The sequence below is a fragment of the Cariama cristata genome, unplaced genomic scaffold, assembly GCF_000690535.1.
Source record: "Cariama cristata isolate BGI_N322 unplaced genomic scaffold, ASM69053v1 scaffold3041, whole genome shotgun sequence".
Lineage (NCBI taxonomy): Eukaryota > Metazoa > Chordata > Aves > Cariamiformes > Cariamidae > Cariama > Cariama cristata.
In genome coordinates this window covers 878-23,522 of record NW_009599628.1, presented here as the reverse complement: position 1 = coordinate 23,522, position 22,645 = coordinate 878, and the positions used below count along the sequence as shown (strand labels likewise).

The 22,645-nt window shown below is 38.6% G+C and overlaps 1 protein-coding gene across 1 annotated transcript in view; it reads right to left on the bottom strand.

Moving 5' to 3' along the window:
- The window catches only part of LOC104156783 (sister chromatid cohesion protein PDS5 homolog B-like), a gene marked incomplete at its 5' end in the record, with an annotated part of 30,951 nt that extends 9,471 nt beyond the window's left edge, over positions 1–21,480 (bottom strand). Inside the window, 7 exons of the mRNA XM_009709735.1 lie at positions 4,558–4,681; positions 11,817–11,953; positions 16,708–16,776; positions 17,511–17,669; positions 18,470–18,593; positions 19,211–19,371; positions 21,375–21,480. Of these exons, the coding sequence (XP_009708037.1) occupies positions 4,558–4,681; positions 11,817–11,953; positions 16,708–16,776; positions 17,511–17,669; positions 18,470–18,593; positions 19,211–19,371; positions 21,375–21,480 (880 nt within the window). The remainder of the gene's footprint in view (positions 1–4,557; positions 4,682–11,816; positions 11,954–16,707; positions 16,777–17,510; positions 17,670–18,469; positions 18,594–19,210; positions 19,372–21,374) is intronic.
- Positions 21,481–22,645: the final 1,165 nt, after the last annotated feature.

Sequence of the window (22,645 nt, the reverse complement as noted above, 5' to 3'; positions counted from 1 at the left end):
GGCCTAGTTGGTATATTAACAAGGAAGCATGTCCTCCTTGATTTCGAGGACAAAGGAAGGTATAGTTCATTGTTACTGCCGGTATTGTGTGGCACAAATTGGAATGATTATTATTTCTCTTTTAATATTGAGAATAACCTTATAGTCAGCTCAGTTACACTAGTTCACTGAGAAGGGGGACCAAACTTGAAGTTCTACATTTTTAACAGCAAATAAAATCCATACATTAGCCCAATTTTACGTATCATCTACTTCTCTGAATTTAATGCCAATTCATCAGAGCAGAAGTTTACCATTTTAAAAAAAAAAATAAAAAAATTTGCAAAGCAGCATGTTCCCCTCAGACACAACTCTGATTCTTGAAAATGGACAAAGACTTATTTAAACAAAACACTCTCAGAGTTGACAAAGGAAACTGAAAAAGCTTTAGGATTTTTTTTTAACAAATGAAACTTACACAATCTGAAAGATTTATTCTAAATACAATTAAAATTGTATTTTCAACAGGAAAGCTTATTAGATCTTAAATCCAGTCTTAAAGCCTGTTAAACATTGAAGTGCTTAACACTATGCTCAATTATTTTCTACTCTATTTCAATATGAAGCTCTGCTGACATCAAAATTTGTTCTGCGGATCAAAGAACGTAACTGCTGGTTACGTTCTACAAACTACAGGTTTGGCCAAACACATACATAACCTATTTTAAAGTGACTAAAACTACATGCATTTAATCATCACAAAGTCTCTGTTTACCAGTGCAAACTTAACACAGCAATTAGCAGCAACACTTAATTATGTATTCTGTGCTCTAATCATTGCACATCACAAAACGGCAGTCTCAGAAAAAAAACCAGCCAGCACAGAACCACAGCAGAACCTGTGCAACAATTACAGACCTTAAAAATTAAGCTTTTGCTCTTTTTTAATATGCTTCCTGATCTGCCCGCTTAAAGAAAATTTGATGTAAATTAAATAATATAACACTAGAGCTGGCCTTGACACCATTTGAATGTCCTAATTTGTGGCTAGATTTGAGACTGTTAAGAATAAATGAACTTTTAGAATAATCAGTGTCAGATTATTTTTAGAATAATCAGTGTCTACCATAAAGAAAGAGTTTTTAGTACTGGAATCTCTAAGCATAAACATATATGCATGCATACATATACATGCAAATATCTCTAAAACAAATATACAGATGTTTTCCATGCATAAGTACCACTTACAAGTGCAAAAGTCACTGAAACCATTACAGTTACTCTGCACCTGAGGACCTGAACTCAACAGCCTGGCAGAGAAATGAAACTGCAGAGAAGATCTAGCAAAGTTATTCATAAATATTCAAAATCCCATTAGGAGCTGCAGTGAAAAGTAAAGGCAGAATTCCTGTCCTGACAAGAGCTTATCATCTAAATTCTAGTAAACAAGTGAGAAAGTCACAAAAGGCAAAGAAACATCCATAAATGAGGCGAGAAAGTGACAAAAGTGATACTATAGTGGAACAGATTCTCCTGGAAGCTAGCTATCTCAAGGCATATGGATATCCACAGGGAGGCGATTCCAGCCAGCCAACAGGGCTTCACAAGGGACAAATCACGGAGCCTTCCACAATGGAATGACTCCGCAGGTGGGTAAGGGAAGAGCAACTCATGTCACCGGCCTGGAGTTCTGTGAGGCCTCTGACACAGTCTCACACCACACTCTTGTCTCTAAATTGGAGAGATACGGCTTTCATAGATGGACTATCTGATGATAAGAAATTGGCTGGATGGCTGCATCCAAAGAATTGTGGTCAAAAACTCAGTGTCCAAATGGAGATCGGTAACAAGTGGTGTCCCTCAGGGGTCAGTACTGGGACTGGTACCGTTCAGTATCTTTATCAACGATACAGATGGCAGGATTGAATACACCCCTCAGCAAGGCAGGGGATGACACCAAGCTGAGTGGTGCGGCCAAAGTGCCGGAGGGAAGAGATGTCATCCAGAGGGACCTGGACAGGCTTCAGGAGTGGGTCCATGTGAACCTCATGAGGTTCCACAATGCCAAGTGCAAGGTCCTGCACCTGGCTTGGGGCAATCCTCAGTATCAACACAGGCTGGGGGATGAAGGGACTGAGAGCAGCCCTGCCAAGGACTTAGGAACACTGGCGGATGAAAAACTGGACATAAGCCAGCAATGTGGGCTTGCAGCCCAGAAAGCCAGTTGCATCCTAGGCTGCATAGAAAGAAGCGTGACCAGCAGGTCAAGGGAGGTGATTCTCCCCTTCAACTCTGCTCTCATGAAACCCCCACCTGGAGTCCTGTGTCCAGCTCTGGGGTCCCCATTACAAGACAGACATGGAGCTGTTAGAGCAGGTCCAGAAGGGGGGCCATGAAAATGGTCAGAGGGCTGGAGCACCTCTCCTATGAGGAAAGGCTGAGAGAGTTGGGGTTGTTCAACCTGGAGAAGAGAAGGCTCCAAGGAGACCTTAGAGCAGCCTTTCAATACTTAAAGGGGGTTTATAATAAAGATGGAGAAAGACTTTTCACCAGCACCTGTAGTAATGGGACAAGAGACATCAGTTTTAAACTGAAAGAGCTTAGATTTAGATTGGACCTACAGAAGAAATTTTTTATAATGAGTGGTAGGACACTGGCACAGGCTCCCCAGAGAAGCTGTGGGTGCCCCATCGTTGAAGGTGCTCAAGACCAGGCTGGATGGGGCTTTGAGCAACCTGGTCTGGTGGAAGGTGTCCCTGCCCATGGCACAGGGGTTGGAACAAGATGACCTTTAACAGTTCCTTCCAACCCAAACTATTCTATGATTCTACAGCAAGAGGTGATACTGACATGTTTATAAATGTTGATGACCCTATTAGGTTCTTCTAGTTTAAATCTCAGCTCTGAAAATTCCCTTTTGAAAACTGAGGAGAGGCAAGCATTAGACCCAAAGATAGCAAAAAAGGAAACAACACATCTGTTATCAATATCCATAAACAGTAAGACTGATACAGCTGGAAAATAAGAGGTGAAAAAGAAAGCGAGACACGGTGATGAAATGGAGGGCAAGGAGCTTCCACCTAACGTACTGCAGAGAGTTAAAACCACGAAGGCAAATTCTGATAGAGGAGAACTGCAAGGTTAACAAACAAAAATTTGCCACAGGAGGGAAATGACTGAAGAAATGAACAGATTTTGATCACTGGGATCCAAAGAAAACGGAACATGCAAATACTATATTGGCAAGGCGAGTCTGGCATGACATTACCCAGCTAGGGCATCCTTTCCGGAACAGGGACGTATCTTATTTGTCATTATGGTAAGTGGCTATTTTCTTCTCTACTAATTTTGTTCCAATTTGTAAAAATCTTTAAAACTCATTTTGACACATTTCTATTAGGTTTCAGAATAGGACGACTGAAAAGTATCAGTCCTCGCTTTGGGTGTAAAGACCTTCAGTTATTCCCACTGAATTTCTGCTCCCTTTTTGTTAGATTTCATCTGCTTAAGTAATTTTAAGTTTTGTTCCATGTCTCTTGTTTTTCATAGCATTTGGGAACCGAGTAAGGTCTCCTTTCCATAGGAACATAGAAGCTTAAAATGCACATAAACAGTGTTAAAATAATATAGAAGCCTAATACAGACTGTCTCACTCTGGTATATGAATGATTTTTCTAGCATAACTGTACGCAACTCCAAATCACTTAAGAACTTAAAAATATACTCTCTATGAAAATAAACAATATCCACACAGGAGCTATACTTTGTATTTTCTAATATTAAATGCCAATTTCAAATCTTCTGACATTTAAAATGGGTTCCAGCTTTTAAAGCTGTAGCCAGTCACAGGAGTTAAGGTCTAGAATGCAATATCTTTATTACTGAAGATATCTTCTGGAAGGGATTCCTTCCAGAGGATTCCTTGACTTTTGTAAAGTCAGGAGTTATACAAGTAACACCAAGATGAGTCCCTCCATGATCGCCTCGCTCTTGGGGTGTCAATCAATTTCTATAGAATTTGCTAAGTCTACAAGACAGGAACACAGAGGATCTCTAGATCTCTACTTACAATTTGAAAGTTATTTCCCTTCTGCTACTATTAGTTCACAAGCAGAAATTACTGAGAAATCTCTCCCTATCTCTTCTAATATTTAAAGGATGCCAAATATCTTTGCAGACCTCTGTGTTCCAAACATATTCTACCCAAGTATCAAGAAACCAAGGTCACTGTTGTCACCACAGTCAAATGTACTTTATATCATCTCATTTCAACTTCTAATAATGTCATAATGCAGCAGGGGTATTACTTTAAATCAACACCGAATTCCTTGGTTTATCAATATTCTAACATTTCACTACTTTAAGTTAACATTCCCTCACTGGGCAGCCCAGTACTATAGATCTAATTCTCATCCAAAATCAGTTTTCAGGATTATGTAGTGGGAAAATAAATTCATACCAAGGCTGAATGTTTTGCATAAAATCAGATTAGCAGAAGTATACACAACATACAGAACAAACAACATATATACTCGTAACATTTGCTGATAGCCCACAAGTCCCACCTAATTTTCTTACATTTATGGCTAGCGCACACAGCTGGTACTGTTCTAAGGTGATGATTTCATGGTAACAAGGTTCTTGTGCCAACTTCACAATAGCATTCCCTGCAGCCAGCCTCAACCGAGACATATCAGGTTTACTGAAAAACAAGCACATGGATTATGGAAGTTAATTAGTAAAAAATTATGTAATTATTTGACTTAATTAAAGCCCAATAAGTTTGCATTGCAGAAAAACAGGTACTTTAAAAAGATGGAAAAGTTTCCATGGACTTAGCCACCCCTGCCCTCCCAAATCAACAGCAGAAGTAACTTCAAACCAAAAGTAGTTTCCATGGTACCACATTTTACTGCCTATTACCACATACCTATTACCGTGCCCCAACTTAGCAATTAGAATATTCCTCGAAACTTCGTAAAAGTTCCGCATGGGTGTGAAACAGTTTTAGCTGTGCACTGGACCAGCACAGTCCAAATTGCACCTCAGAGACCTCATTTAGCATGTAAGATGCTTCTCTTCAGCATGCTGGTTTTCCTTCTGCAGGAGTCTCCTGCCAAACAAGTAGCCCATTTCTAGTCCCCAAAGTTGCCAAACTTTTTCTAGAAATGATAGCTCAAAAGCCATGCTGCAAGTCAACATAAATTAATTAGATATTATGATAGATGCCTAAGTGAATTGTATTTTTAAGACAATAATAAAAAGGATTCAGCAAGCAAAAACATTTTCAACAAGGTGAAAGTTTTGTTACTTGACTTGCACACCCAAATTGCACTACCACCTAGCAAAACACTCCAACCATTTGCTAATTTTCATATCAACAGATGAATGGGCTTTTCTGTACCTTATAACCGTATTTACAAAGGTTATCAGAATATCAAAAGCAGCTTCACATGAGCTTTGCAAACTGATGTCCACTTAATGTGTGCACTAAAACTTAGTTGAGCTTTCACTACTCTTAGAAAATTTATTTCAGTAAAAGTGTATTACTTCTGCCTTTCTTCAGATCAAACACAAAAGAATTAAGTTTTATGCATCTCTGACTTAAACCACTAATGAATTCTATTCAGAAGGAATAAGTACAGCTTTCTCCTTCAATAACTTGGAGCATGAATCAAGTCATATTCTTATCTAGAAATAATTATTCATTTAAGCAGGGCAAATATTGTTTAACTTCTTAATCATTTGCTCTTTGTCCTTAGGAAGAGCAAACACTGTAAACTTAAATCCATTATCATGAAAACTGTATAAAGCATTTAAAGAATGAGATTAAAAAAACATTATTAAACACAGAGTGCATGGTAAAAATACCTACTGAAGTGCTTAAACCTTAAAATTTACCTAACCCAGGCTTTATACACACCTCAGTATTTTATGGAAACCACAACATTCAAAAAAAACCCAAATCAAACAGATCACAAGCAACGAAGTGACAGGACAAAAGCTGCACTATCTTTCAAACAAAGCATGAAGATTAACATGGTAACGTCTAGTTCTTAAATGCCAAACTTCACTTTAAATTGCATCTACTGTGATAAGTGAACCCAATAAAGATTCAATTTTTGCACTTCAGTGACAACTGAGCAATAATGACTTACAAGTACAGAGTGATTGAGCCAAAGCAAAGGATAAAATTAAGAACTTTCAATCTTCTTCAGCTTTGGAGGGATAACATTTAATTCTGAAAACTGAATCAAAGATATTTGACATAAAAATTGGCCAAATCTTTACAGAGTGTATGTATCACAGAAATACCCACAAGCACGTGTGCATGCTGTGGAAAGCAGAGGGCAGTGTCAGTTTGTTATAGCCAAAAGCTTTCTAATCTGCATTATCCCAAACCACACAATTATTAGGGCTGAAACAAAAGCTTCTGTATGATATAACTGCAGTTTTTGATTACTTCTAATAATTTTGAAAATTAGTACCAAGGATGCCCTTGTCCTATCAGAAGATCTCCAAGAAATACAAGAGGGACATGGACGTTTTCTGGAGTGCTATTACTCTTGCTGAAGACCAGATATTTGAAATGAGTGCAGCCACATGGAAAGACGTTACCAAGTGCAAAACACAGTCTTAATTAAGGTGGTAGGCTGCACAAAGATAATCCAAATACATGCATCTTGAAAACATACCTGGTGCATAATCATCTTCTCTCACTTTACAAACTAGCAGTTAACATTTTTTTCTTGTACTCCAGAAGATAAATGCCAGGTTCCAATTTTCTAAGCATTTTCCATGTTCCATGGAATAAAAAGTGTCTTTTGAATACAACTTCTGAAAATGTTGCATATCAGATGGTGTAGCAAATTGTCTATAGCACAGAACTATGAAGTTCTACACTCCAAAGCTTTTTAAGTAATTTTTCTTTTGGTAACTTCAGTTTAAGGAAAATGCAGACAGCACTTCAGAAAAATCTCAGTTCAGGGTCATATCAAATATCCATACACTTTCAGCAACAGCTAGTGTCCTCCGATACTGAAATATTCTTATTTTATGCTTAGTGTAGATTAAAATTAAAATCCTACTAAGACATGCAAGATTCAACTTAGCTGTTTTACATAAACACAAATAGAAAATTAATGTAATGTTGAATTTTAAATTCGTAGGACTGTTTATGACTTATAAAATGAAAAATAAAGACCTGGAAAGGATGGTTGAGATACTGTTTATTGACAAAACTCAATATTAAATAAATGCAACACTGGTGAATTTAACCTACATATGCCACCATCTCAAAGCAATCAGTTGTTGTCTCAAAAGCAAATTCAAGCAAGTCATCAATCCTACTACTTCAAAGTGAGAAGGATGAGCAAGAATAGGGAATTGTTTCTTTGTTTTCCAAATGGGACCTGCTTTCACTTGACACTCTCGGTTGAACCATGCTCTGAAATTTTAAAAAAATCCCATTCCTTTACACTGTCACTGAAAAGTAGAGTTGTGTAGATTTAAAGAAGCATGGGGACACAGTCTATTTCATGGCTGATGAAGACAATAACACCACAATGACGACAACGTGACTAATAGCCTGCGTGAGGTCAAGTGTCTCCTGAACCCTGCCACTTTCAGTTAATTCAATTATCTTCAGCAAATTATACATTAAAAGACAAATGCAAGCCATGAACATAAGAAGTAACTCTACGTAGAATGACATCAGATTAAGTACAGTTTAACAGATTATGTTCTGTGCTGAACAGCCAATTTTATTCTTTCCAAAGCCTACTGTAATTTGGAAGGAGCAGTGTCAGATTTGCACAGTAGGGACCACAGTAAGCACTGCCAGAAAGAAAATATCCTCATTGCATTCTCAAAGGATGAAGAATAAAGGTCAGGAAGTATCAGCGAGATACCAGCAAGCTCCATGCACAAGCAATGCGCCTGAAACATCTCCTCTGCTTCAGGTTTTGAGAGGACTTCTTAGCATAGGGGGTATAGCTCACAAAGAGGCAATGGAGACCTGCCCTCCTTGCAAGCTTAGAGCTTTCCCAAAATGCAATACTGGGAATCACAGAATAGTTACAGTTGGAACGGACTTCTGGAGGTCATCTAGCCCAACCCCTCTGCTCAAGCAGCGTCACCTAGAACAGGCTGCCCAGGACAGAGTCCAGATGGCTTTTTAATATCTCCAAGAATGGAAACTCCACCACCTATCTGGACAACCTGTGCCAGTGCTGAGTCACCCTCTCAGTGAAAAAGCATTTCCTTCTGTTCAGACAGAACCTCCTGTATTTCAATTTGTGCCCATTGCCTCTGATCCTGCCACTGTGCACCACTAAGAAGAGTCTGACTCCATCTTCTTTACACCTTGTTATTTGTACACATTGATGAGATCCCCACTGAGCCTTTTCTTCCCTAGGCTGAACAATCCCAGCTCTCTCACCCTTTCTCCATCTGTCAGATGCTCCAATCCCTTAAGTATCTTCATGGCCCTACAGTAGGCTTGTTCCAGTAGAATCACAGAATCACAGAATCATTATGGTTGGAAGAGACCTCAAAGATCATCAAGTCCAACCGTATACCCGATAGCTCCACAACTCTCTTGTAATGGGGAGCGCAGGTGTTCCATCACCTTCTCAGGGATTGAGGTGAGGCCAACTGGCCTGTAGTTAGTGCTCTGGGTCCTCCTTCCTGTCCTTTTTGAAGACAGAACAGACATTTGCTTTCCTCCAGTCTTGAGTCACCTCCTCCAATCACCATGGTCATTCAAAGAGGATCAAGAGTAGCCTCACAAATGACATCTGCCAGCTCCCTCAACACTCACAGGTGCATCTCATCGAGGACCATGGACTTATGCATGTCCAGCTTGGCTTAAGTATTCTCTAACCTGATCTTCTTGCCCCAGGGGTATGTCTTCCTTGCTCCAGACTTTCCCCTGGTCTCCAGGGCCTGGGACTCCTGAAGGCCAATCTTGCTCGTAAAGACTGAGGCAAAGAAGGCATTCAGTACCTCAACCTTTTCCATGTCCTGTCACCAGGGCTCCTACCTCATTCAGCAGCGGGTGCACATTTTCCCTAGTCTTCCTTTTGTCACTTATTTACTTAAAGAAGCTCTCATGGTTGCCTTGGTCATCCCTCACTAAATTCAGTTCTAGTTTGGCTTTGGCTTTCCAAACCATGTCTCAGTATTCCTACCAGGTTACCTGTCCCTACTTCCACTTTCTGTATACCTCATAGAATCATAGAATAGTTTGGGTTGGAAGGGACCTTTAAAGGTCATCTAGTCCAACCCCCCTGCCATGAGCGGGGACATCTTCAACTTGATCAGGTTGCTCAGAGACCCATCAAACCTGACTTTGAATGTTTCCAGGGATAGGGCATCTACCACCTCTCTGGGCAACCTGTCCCAGTGTTTCACCACCCTCATCATAAAAACTTCTTCCTTATATCTAGTCTGAATCTACCCTCTTTTACTTTAAAACCATTACCCCTCATCCTACCACAACAGGCCCTCCTAAAAAGTTCCTTCCCATCTTTCTTATAGGCCCCCTTTTAGGTACTGGAAGGCTGCTCTAACGTCTCCCTGGAGCCTTCTCTTCTCCAGGCTGAACAACCCCAACTCTCTCAGCCTGTCCTTATAGGAGAGGTGCTCCAGCCCTCGGATCATTTTTGTGGTCCTTCTCTGGACTGGCTCCAGCATTTCTTTCCTGGACTGAGGACTCCAGGTGGGGTCCCACCAGAGTAGAGGGGCAGAATCCCCTCCCTCGACCTGCTGGCCACGCTTCTTTTTATGCGGTCCAGGATACGGTTGGCTCCCTGGGCTGCAAGCACACCTTCTTGGCTCCTGTCCAGCTTTTCATTCACCAGTACCTCCAAGTCTTTCTCTGCAGTGCTATTCTCAATCCCTCCTTTTGTGTTTGAGTTTTGCCAGGAGCTCCTTGCTCATCCACATAGGTCTGCTGAAATATTTCCTGACCTTCTGCTTTGACCACTCTTGAGCTTAGAGGAGATGATGTTTGAATACTAACTAGCTTCCTTGGGCCCTTCTTCCCTCCAGGGCCTTATTCAATGGGACTCTACTAAGCAGATCCTTGAAGAGGCCCATGTCCATTCTCCTGAAGTCCAGCACTGTGATCTTGCTTTTTGCCCTCCTTGCTGCCCTCAGGATTCTGAACTCCACCGTTTTGTGGTCATTACAGTCAAAGCTGCCTTCGACCTTCACAACCCAAACAAATTCCTCCTTGTTGGTGAGTATGAGGTCCAGCAGAGCACCTCTCCTCATCGGCTCCTTTATCACTTGTATCAGGAAGTTGTAATTGATGCTTTCCAGGAAGCACTTGGATTGTTTATGCACTGCTGTGTTGCTCCTCCAGCAGATATCAGGGTGGTTGAAGTCCCTCATGAGGGCCAAGGCCTGTGAATGTGAAGTTGTTTCTAGCCATTTATAGAAGGCCTCATCCACTTCCTCTTCCTGGTCAGGGAGCCTACAGCAGACACCCACTACAATGTCACCGATACCAGTCTGCTCCTTCATCCTAACCCATAAGCTCTCCGTGGGCTCATCATCCATCTCCAAGCACAGCTCCAAGCTCTGGGGTTGAAGAGTTGCCTTGAACACAGAGCAACCTCACATGTCATTGTAGCTTTCTCTCTCCCCTAAAAGTATCCCCAGTCCTCCATTAACTTTAATAATGGAGAACTGACCACATCATTACGGTTGTATATAATGACCACATTATATACGGTTTCTATAATTATTTATAGTTTGTAGTACAAAAAGAGCGAGAAAATTACATTTCTAAAACATGCACAGTAAGGAATCATCACTCCAAGCATGAAAATACACAGGACCTACAGAACCAATCTATTCATAAACTACTGGACAAGCCAAGAACATGCTCTAAGCAGTTATGTTGAAAAGCTAAATTACTGCCACTTAACTCCTTAGTAACGGCCATGAAAAGTCATATTACAGAATTTAAAACTATGAAACAATTATTTACAAGCAACTTTAAGAAAGACTACACAGTTGCTACAAAGATAACATGCTAGACTATTCTCAGCTTTGCAACTTTGCACACATAACATAGGTTCTGTCTGCATAATTAATGTATAATGTTAAACTGTATTCAAAAATTAAAAACTTTTTACTCATATAGGCACAATCCACCCATGCCCTTAATGGCTTTTGTAGACATAAATTTCCTATGTTTGGCAAGCAATAGTGGCTGACTTGTCACTTCTACTACTGCAAGGGATTAAGAAGATAGCCAGAAAAACAAGTAAGTTGTCTAACGATCACCTAAAAGGTAAATTATTTACGGATACTTAATCCTCTTTACACATTTCCCTCTTCCTTTCACTTTTAGAGGCCTCAAGGGATTAAAGTTTGCCTTCAAGCAGAAGTGCCTTAAGTACTAGCTATTCCCTCCAGGTTTGCTGCAACATGCTATTATTTTTTTTATTAGAAAGTCTGCCTATCGGCCTTTGGCATACACAACAATTGGTACATCAGGAAGGGCAAGCTGCATAAAAAATTAAAAACAATTTTCAATGGGAAAAAGGAAGTTACGCAGTCTATTCTTGCAGTATGAGTAATGGGCCTTTGAAGAAAGAGATAAAGAAGTTAAAAACATTACAATACAGCTATAGCTACAGTGTTAAAAAACCTGAGACTCAGCAAACTTTACGTAGGAATCCAGCCAAGCTTACCATTACTTCTTACAAAATAAGATGTATAAACTATTCTGTTAGACTGCTTAACAATTTAAGTACTACTTTGACTAAAACTCTCCCCACAGCATCACTACAGACATCAAAACGTTACCATCTGTTACATACCTAATTTTCCCCTGCTCTGTTAAATCTCCATCACTGTGTAATATTGTTGTTAGCAACCTCAGGGTAGAAGTTCCTGACTTGCTGTGGTTGTTCTTCATTCCTAGCAACCATCGAACCATCATCTTGATGGCCTGAATCTGAAAAAAAATTTGATATGTAGAAGTCAAATCACACCATAAGCCTCATTTCTTAAATAATCTTTATCTTACTTTAACCACACAGTACTTTCCCAAGTGGTTTTTGCTGCTATGAACATAAGCCTGTTAAGGCTGTAAAACATTTGAATACTGAAAGATAACTAGACATACTCTCACTAGACAGCAACTTTTTACTCAAAGTCTCAAGCATTTATTACAGCAAGTAAAAATCATACAATATTTAGTTAAAGTTTGAACTGTTTCGTCTACTAAGCAATCACATATTTTGTCCTACAAAAACTTTATCTTAATTGAGCTGACATCCATTAAACAGTGTTGAATAGGCAAAACAATTTATACTTATTAAGAAAATATTACTGGATCAAAAAGCAGAACACATTTTCATCTTCCTGTATTCCTATAATTCCTATAGGATTAGCAATCCCTATATATATAAATAAGGAATATATGTAATATTTGGGTTTAAATTTAAGACATGTAAATTAAAAAACGCTTCATAGCCATTTTTACTGTTAGAGTGTCAACCTGTATTAAGATAACTTGTCCTGGAAAAGAATATTTCTTTCATGGCTATTTAAAGACAAGCCTTAAAGCCTGTTACTTAGGATAACTTGTGTTTGCCTAATGGAAACATCAAGTGTTTTGAGGCAAGCTTCTAAAAGTATGCAGAATTCAGCAGCTATCATGAAACACTGAATAATTTCACATTTCTTTAGTGAAAATAAAGCATGAATTTGGAGATTAAGTTTGTTCTAGTATTTGAATCCCTTTGTCCTTTCATTTTCCTTCTATATGAGAACAGAGACAATAAAGACAACAGAAAGAGGAGTGTCCTCTTACAGTGAAATGAAAATGCTCATCTGAATCACATAGATATCCTTGGGGAAAAAAGAAAAACAACAAAACCAAACCCAAACCCTGAAGTTCAAAACACAAAACCCAAAAGCTTTCGAAAAACTAAGACACTTCTTGTACACAGTAACTTCAAATTTTCTCCTTAATGGGAAAGACAGTTCTAATAACTTTTTATATAAAACATTCACAATATCACCAAATAAAATTCATGATACAGTTGATCTATTCCATGTAACAAATGATCACAATTGTCCCTTCAGACCTAAGTTCTAAGATTGTCATCTGTACATGAGTTTACTTTTTAGCACTCCACCTACAGAATTCTAATCCTATCGGGTAACACCAGCAAGAGGCAGGACGTCTGTCACTCAAGAACTCAAAATGCAAATGGAGTTTGTGGAACAGAAATGCCATCGTCTTGCCCTAGCTTTCAAAGGGTCTTCCACTGCAACAGCTGTAAGTATCCACCAGAAGATTTTAATACAATAAAACTAAAATATAATACTAATAAAAACAAGCTAATGATTATAATGATAATTAATACTGAGTAATAATAATACTGATAATAACATAGCAGCAGATCTTTTGACAGCTCATCAATTCAGTTTCTTCATGTCATAACCAGTATCTGTAACCATTAGTACCTCCCATTTGCTGGGAGGACGGAAATATGCTAGCTCTATTTGGTCTTCAAGTATGACATATTCAGCCAGGGAACTGCCACATGTTATCTTGTGCCCTGACATCTGTGGTCAGCTCCTGAGCAATTTCAGTTTTAAACTTTGCTTCGCTCCTTGCCTTCCACAATTCCCTTCCCTCAATTTTACTGTCTGAATCTACTCTAGTCGTCCTCCCATGTAGCAAGTCCTAATCCCAACTCCTTCAGAATTTTCCTCTGACCCCACTATGTTCCCTGTTTCTTTGACGGTGTGTTGACACTCCATCAATCCTTCAGAATTAAGGATTCCCATGAAATTAGCCAGTACTTCTGGGCTACCTGCAGACTTAAACATCACATGAGTTTGCATTGCCCTCATGTTTTACATTTTTTCTTTGCAGCCAAACAGGATAACTATTAAAGGATAATTCTAGCTGGAAGGAGTGTCAGGAGGTCTCCAGTCCAACCTCCTGCTCAAAGGAAGGTCAGCTATGAAGTCAGGCCACATTGGTCTCTGTTTTATCCATTGTGGTGTGGAAAGCCTCCAAGAACGGAGGCTGCCAAGAGAGCCCGTGCAACCTGCAACCTCTTGCAACCTGTTCCATTGCATGACTGTTCTCAGGTTTTTTCCTTACATCCAGTCTGAAACTCCTGTTTCAACTTGTGTCCCATGAGCCTAGAATTCTCCTCTGAGATTAAAAATTATTATACACAACATGAAAATATCAAGAAAGTCAAAATACAGCATGGGTCAGAACCATATCAAAGGCCACAAATGACTGCTTTGTACTTGACTTAGCAGACCAACATGAACTACATGTATTTGAAGTGCAAGCAAATGTGATAGGATGTTATAATTTCTATCTGAGATAGTGAATATAATGTGACAGATCTCTGATTTGTCATATGAGAAAACTGCAGTTAACTACTACCTTCAAGTAAACTGTCAGTAGTAAGTATTGATGTTTAAGATTAAAATTAACAACTAAAAATAATCAACAGATAGTTATAACCATTTTTTCTGATCTAGAGGTTATCGTCATGCGTCCGTTGTAAAAGTATAATGGGCTCCCATCACATGTAGCGATCCTAGAAACACTGCCTTCCTACTACATCAATATTAGGACAACAGCTAGCTCAGGTTTCTACTACCTGAGTTTTCAGTCACAAACACTGCAGGTTTGTGCAGCAGTAAAAAGTGAAACAATTCCCACTTAAAGCACAGTTAGAGAAATAGGGTGAGAAACCTTATATCGCAGTGTATATAGAAGGAAACAAGAAAGATCACTACTACTACCTAAGTCCCAATCCACTGCGTGGTACACAGAAGTATTCAGTACTGGTCACTGTCAAGAGAGATTACTGTTTTATGAGCAGGCATTCAAGTGCCAGGTGTAGGAATTCAAGTTGAACTCATACAATAATTAATCCAACTCATGTTTAATACTGTACTGAAACATTTCTTTACAAACATTATTTCGTTTAAGGTTTAGCATCCAAAACTAAGGCTAGCCTATACCAGTCTACATCTGTTACGCTGGATGATACTGAAATTTTGTCTTCAACAGTCCTTCCCCCTTTCATACTTAAACTTGCTAGTTTTAAGTTCCCCATTAGATACATTATACAGTTCTGTTACAAAGGGAGAAAGAGGCTTTTAAAACCAAAGTGACGAAAAATACACTGTCAGAGAGGAATCGTTTATAAACTAATGGTGTGGCCTACAGCATTCATTAAATATAGGCTTCGCGGTGGTAATAAATGCTAATTAAATCTGCAAATCAATTTTCACAATAACCTGTTTTCACTTGCCAATAAATGCTTCTTACAGTTTTCAGGCTTGGCTTCAACTACAAATTGCCTTAGGATTTTCTATAAGCCAATTCCCTTCCAAATAGCCATTGTATGCAAAGTTTTTTCAACATAAAAGCCCATTTCAGAGAGATATTACAGCTTCACACATCATTAAAAAAATTACAAAAACCAATTAATATTTACTACTTCAAGTTGCATGTATAATCACTGAAGTGAAATCGTGCCTTAAACTAGCAGTTCATGAAATCAAAACAAACATGTATTCTTTTCACAGGTTTTGGAGTGTACTGTGTAACTACAGAATTGCACAAATATGAAAAATATCCTTGCTGTAGTCAAACAAATAAAAAGCTAACAAATCAACTTCAAACACAACTGAACATTTCCAGTAATGGGTCCTGTATCAAGCTGGAAACCATCGTACTTACTAAACCAGCAGAGAAGGAGGTATGATACAAAGATTTTAACAACCTCAAGAGAGAAGACAACTTTTTTAAAATCAGAGCAACTTTATTCAAAAGGCATTGGAAATCAAATGACTCCTGTAATTAAATTAGAAACAGCCTGCTACAAAGTACATGCATCTTTAATTCTGAAAGAAAATGTGAAAGCATAATCTATCCCTGTTCTGAAGAAAGAGCTTTTGAAAACAAATACAGGCATAGGATGTATGTTCCAAAGTGTATGTCCATCTCCGAGTGAAAAATTGAGTGAGAATATCTATTATCAAGTCCAGAAAATGTAATAATAAACTTACTCCAACAAAAGAACGAGCTTGAGATGACATTTTTAAGTAAAAAAACAATGGAACCCCCACCATTTTAAAGTTTGGTGGTTTTTTTTTTTTCCTTAAGTCTAGGTTTTTCTCTAGTATACATTGTACACAGCAATGTAACACATTTATTCATTTGAGGAAACTGACGAATCCAAACCCAATATTTTCTTTATTCCAAAACCAAAAATTTCTTGGAATGTTCTAAAAATTCAAAAGAAAAAGGTTAGATTTTAAACAAAGTCTCTATGGTATTTAACTCCTACGTTCAACAGGAGGGAAAAAATAACTTTACTTTTACTGTGAATAATATCTGGAATACTTAAGTGTTGTACACCAAAGCTAAACCTATAAAAAACTATAATAAAGATTCAATAAAGTCTGTATATAAATTTATTACAACAGTAAAAAAACAATAGATGCTCCCAAAAGCAAATTCTTTTCTCCTGGCAATCGAAAAATGTGTACTCTGATAAGATCATCAATTTAAAAATAGTTACTTCTTTTTTACCTTCAGAAAGGTGACAAGGAAACAGAGAACAGCAGTTGACAGCTTTAGGAATCCAGATATTTAACTTACTTTATTAAGTATTATACATACAATCATCAGAAATTATAGTAAGTGCTACTTACTTTAACAAGTGTTTCAGGAGACACTTCTTCATCTGGGACCCAAAGTTTTGTTGTCTTTTTTCCTGGAAGCTAAACCAAAAGTTACATTTTGTTACACTACTGTTACTGTTCAGTGAAACCTACTGATATCTCCTCTTTCCTCTTTGCTTCTGAAAACAACAGAGCCGCACTCCCTGGTTAGCATTATGCTTTCTGTATTTTATAGAAGTAACCATTACGGAAGTGAGATACTGTTCTTACCTCACTATTCAAGTATCAGCAGATGTAACAGTCATAAAGGGGGTTTTGTGGTTCCTGGTGTGACCTGAAAACTATTGCTTTAGAGTGCAATAGCCATTGCTTTGAAACAATGGCTGACAATGCACAAGTTCTTTTTATCACTTTATAATCACTATCAATTAAGTAGTATTAGAAAAATTAGAATTCAGTCTTCCATTTAAACAGTGTATTTTAGTTTCAAATGCATTATACTTCCTTTAAAAAAAAAAAAATCACAACTTGCTGGCTGAAGACAAGAGACTGAGTGCAGTCAATACTAATTTCCCCATTTTTAACAAAAAGCAAGTCCTGAATGATCAAATGCTCTGCTATACAGCTTGTCACTTTTGTAAGGACTACCAAAGGAGTACTACCTCCTTTCCTCTACTGTGAGTTTTCAACTGAATCAAACAGCCCACGTGGAAATCAAAAGGCAACCATATACAAAAAGTAGAACCAACAAGCCAAAAATTTTCACAAGTATTTGCTCAGTAATATACCACAGGAGAAGAAGAATCCTTATATGAGGTTTTAAAAATACTTACCCTATCATTCATTAGCAAATCTTTAACAATAAAAGTGGCAACCAAAGATTTCAAAGGGGCAGCAAACTGATCAGGTGCTAGCATGGCTATATGGCCAATAGTAACCAACGGTGTAATGAGATGCTCAAAATTGCTTGGATCCAGACTTTTATGCAGTGGCTAGAATAAAAGCAATAAATTCAGGTATTACTGATACAATCTTTGTCTTATTGAGGGGAAGGCGTTGGGAGTTCTGTACCAAGTTGTCCACGTCTATTTCTATTTCAGAAATACAATCTTAAAAGAACTATTAACTATTTAGATTAACTACTTAGATACAGACACATTCACCAACCCTACAAGCCTCCTAAAAACCAAAAGAAAAATCAAGACGACAGACAAAATGTTTATCACATATGGGTAGTTCAAAAAGTGGCAGCTCAAGCAGGACAGTTTAGGAAACAAAGGATTAAAAAGCATATTTTCTTGTTGAAGAAGTGGGAATACATTTCAAGATGGCAATTTCAGTAATGAACTATGATTCAGCCTTCAAGATAAAAGGCTGATGGGCACGAATTAAAAAGCACATTTGCAGTTATAACTATAAAATCTATTTAAATAGTCTCTACCATAATTCAGTTTTCCATAATTTCTATAACCATTTCAATACTTCGGGCCAGTCCCAACAGGGGTGAGGAGTGGTGTATGGTTCCTCTTTCCAGAGTTCGTGGTTCTAGAAGACAGTCCAACACTTTTACTCTATCGTCTGTTAAAATACATAACCCTAAACATGCTGGATTGTGGGATTCAAAACCACCCTCCACTACCATTTTTCAGGCCAAACTGTATCAGAACAAAGGAAAACATGAAAAATATCTTTTCTAAGTTTGGTACAACTTGCCATATAAATTACTACTACATCCTTTAGTCTACATATGCAATATAAAAACATCAGTAAAAATTAAATATTTTAATTTTACCTCAAATATCTGTGCAAACTGTGTTTCTTTGCTGGAAAATATTGCATGGATGCAGTGAATAGCATACTTGGCTTGACGAGGGGGTCCCTTTTTAGCTTTATGATGCAACACTGGAAGCAAAGCACTTTTTTTTAAAAAAAAAAAAAAGACGAGAGAGATAAGTACCTTTTCACAAATTGAAAATCTTCAAAAATATCAAACTAACAAAAAAGTACAGATATACATATAAAAAACACAACATTTCTGCAAAAGTGCTAATTGTCCTGGTTTTGGCAATTTCTTCAAAGAAAAAAAAAAAAGGGTTATTTACATGGCTTGTGAGTAAAAAGCCCCTGGTTTTTGTTGATAAAATATCATGTGGTAAAACAAACAAGTCACTAAATGCTCTTTTGGAAATACTCTCGTCTACACATCACCATTAAACTGAAGAGTGTTTTTACATTGCCATATATTTAATTTAGGAAATAATATAAGTAATTCTGAAGGGCAATGATAAAAATTATAGCAGTATCAGTGACGTATCAGTTGTCACTACTTTGGATATATTTATTTCACTTCAGTTCTTCAAAAAGCACTGCATTGTAAAGTCATTCAAAATCTCTTTCTTGTTTTACCTTTAAGTAATACCTTCTTCCAAAAGAATGCAGGATAATGTTATAGCATGCAAAAGGAAGAATGAGAACTTTCAAAATCCCATATACTGAAGAACACTACGGAAACAGAGTAAGATATACAACTTACGATCGTATATGAGGAAAGTCTTCTTCAATTTTACTTCCTGTGTTTTTGAAAATTTGTAATGCAGCTTCTGCCACTTTTTCATCATCCATTTTCAAGCAAGCCAGGAGAGATTCAAAAGTTTCAGCTGAATGAAATGAGATAGGGTGCGTAAATGAAAGTACCTGCCAAAATAAGATGAAAGCCATGTTAATATTTTTTAAAGGTCCACTTACATAGAACATTCCATCATTCCATCAAGAGTCATTTTCCACTGCCATACTGGAATATTTACAATACTTTGCCTGGTTTTGCCACGTGATCCACATTTCTCTTTTTCTGACTTTTTTTTTTAGTGCCTGCTAAACTTTGCTGTCTTTATACATTATTCCATCAGGTTTAACTTCTTTCTCCAGTCTCAATTACTTCTCCTGTTACTGTGAACATGTATTTCTCAGTGGCTACATCTACATTAGCACGTACTGGGTTACAGCAGAAGTAGGTCTTAAGAGAAACACAATTGATGCTAAGGAAGCAATATTCATATTTCAAGGGTTTTACTTCAGAGTATTTGTAGACTGACTGAATTCACTTTAGCCACTGCAACACAACATGTGCTTCTGAAGCCCATCTCATAATTTTGCTTCTCTGAAAGGAATCCAGCCTGTGTGTTCCCAGACTTCATGCTTGTTTGTTAAGTGGAACAACTGGTCGTGCTCTGAAGTGAAGTACTTATCCCTAAAGTAGTAATGCAGACATACCCAGTAGGGTCTGTAGTCCCTCAAGCTTTCCACAGCAGCTTACCAGATCCCGTACCTCTCCTTCAGATTCTTGGACTCCGTTTCCAAGAATGACAGTCCTCCCATGTCAAAGAAAACCAAAATGCAACACTCCCCCTGCCTGCCAAAAACCAAACCCCCAGCCCCCTCAATCAAACAAAAAAAACCCCAACAAAAACACCCAAACCAAAAAAACCACCTCATTTGCCTTCTCTTCATATTTAAGTGGCTGTTGATTATCAGCCTCGTTCCATATAATATTCTGGCCCGTAGCAAAGAAACGATCCTCAAAATCTAGGAACTTCTTCACATGCGGTTTTCTATTTTCACCAAGTTGCCTTCCTCCCCACTTCATTGTAAGCTGTTCCCTTTTCTGGACTTCTACATTTGTCCTTTCTGGATTCTTCTCATGATGTACAGACCACTTTCTTCAGGGCAATCTTACTCCTCTTCCTTAAACGTATCGTGCCAGTTCATATGAATATGTAGGTACTGACCTGGAAGCCTTCTTTCAAATACATAGTCCTCTATGACATGATTCATTCTTACTGAGATTCACTTCTGTGTTACTGGGTTTTTGCACTTTTATCTAAATGTGCACTTCTGCCTCGAGAGTCACATTCTCTCAGATGATTCTACTAGGCCCTCAGTTGACCTAAGATATTCTGAAAACTTCAGTATGGGAGTCCTATAGATTTTGAGGCCTCTAAAGTCAACCCACAGCTGGACTACTCCCAACACTATCATATACCTGAGGTGGTACTATGGCACAAGTACCTTTCTGTGCAAGTACAGGCAAAGCTCACACTACGTACTGCTTTTAGCCTAAAGTCTTTGGGAGAGATTATGTGAAACAAAAAGCCCTATGTAGTTGCATTTCAAAAGTTTCACGTTTTTAACAATATCTGTAAATAACACTGTGATCAACCCTTTTCCTCCTAGGAGAAAGGGAGAACAGAGTAAGAAATGTTGTACAGTATCCCCAGAAATGCGTCTTGATGGCATTTACTATGTTAGCTGAATCTCAAAGACTACACATAGTTGAAATAGGTAAGATCCCAATTTATGTGGACCTTGGGAATCACAGTATTGTGCTGATACAAAAATACAGTTTCAAAAGTAGTATAACTATATTCAAAAACCACTGAATCTAATAATCAAAATGCAGCTGCTGATGTCACACACGTAACTACTTTTGACTTCCAGAAAAAACTTCTAAATGAGTTATAAAATAACCTTACTTATGTGCCACATAAGATGAGCATAGAGAACAAACACCAAAGCAGTATTCTTCCAGATATCCACCATAAGCTTATGGCTAAAGATACTGAGTGCTAATTAAAATTTTATTTCAACAAAGTTGCTTCAGAAAGTTTAACATGCTCACTGACTACCAGGAGTATACTTGCCTTAAGCAATTCAAGACCTGCTCTGATTGCCTGGTCAGTAGGTACACCTTCATCTTCATCATCAGCTGTTCCATCTATAGACTTGTTTACTTGCTTGATAAGGGCACTGAAGAGGAAAACAAAACATGGCCTTGTATTCACTGCAATTCCACCGTGTATGACTGTTTTCGTAAGTTTAAGATACAATCTTATTAAAGGAACTAACCTTGCTATAAAACAAATATCAACTACATAAATAATCTGGTCGCCTTCGTCTCCTATCTAAATCAAAGCTTATGAAGCATGAAGTTCAAAAACGTTTAGCCATCACGAATTAAGAACTATATACAAATTACTCTGAAAGGATGACCAAAATAAGAAAACAATTTGGGCATTACAAGCAACAAATTCAGGTAAGAATTATGGTGAGGTTACCAGCTGCTATGAATTCTTAATAACTGATGGAAAATTGCGGCTGGTGCCACAGCCAGGGGTGTGGCTACCTTAGACCATGGGACTCGCTTTGAGAAACCTGGCCTACTGGGAGCTGATGGGGTCCATCTGTCAGAGAAGAAGAGCATCTTCAGTCATAGCCTTGCCAAGCTGGTGGAGAGGGCTTTAAAGTTGCTGGAGGAGGGTAACCTCAACCCACCCCACTCTACCAGTTTGAGGCCGGTGCTAGCAACAGATGCCCAGAGGCTGGAGAGGGATCACAGGGCGGCAGGAGAGCACCTGAAGAGCAGCACAGAGGAATCCCAGCCACTCCAGCTGTGAGTCAGGGCACCCCAGCTTAAATGCCTCTATGGAAACACTCGTAGGACAGGGAATAAACAAGAGGAGCTGGAGACGTGCGCACGTCTGCAGGGCTACGATCTTATTGGCATCATGGAGACGTGGTGGGATGGCTCCTAGAACTCATTGGAATGGAAGGATACAGGCTCTTTGGGAAGGACAGGCAGGGAAACGAGACAGGGTGTCACCCTCTGTGTCAATGAGAGCTGCAGTGCATAGAGCTATGCTTGGGGATGGATGAGGAGCTGACCAAGAGCCTATGGGTCAAGGTTAAAGGGAAGGCAGGGACAAGTGACATTATACCGGGAGTCTGCTACAGGCCACCTGACCAGGAAGACCAAGCAGATAGGGGCCTCTATAGACAAATAGGAGCAGCCTCGTATTCACAAGCCCTAGTCCTCATGGGGGACTTCAGCCACCCCAATATCTGTTTAAGGGACAACACAGCGGGGCATAAGCAACCCAAGAGGTTCCTGGAATGCACTGGGTGATAACTTCCT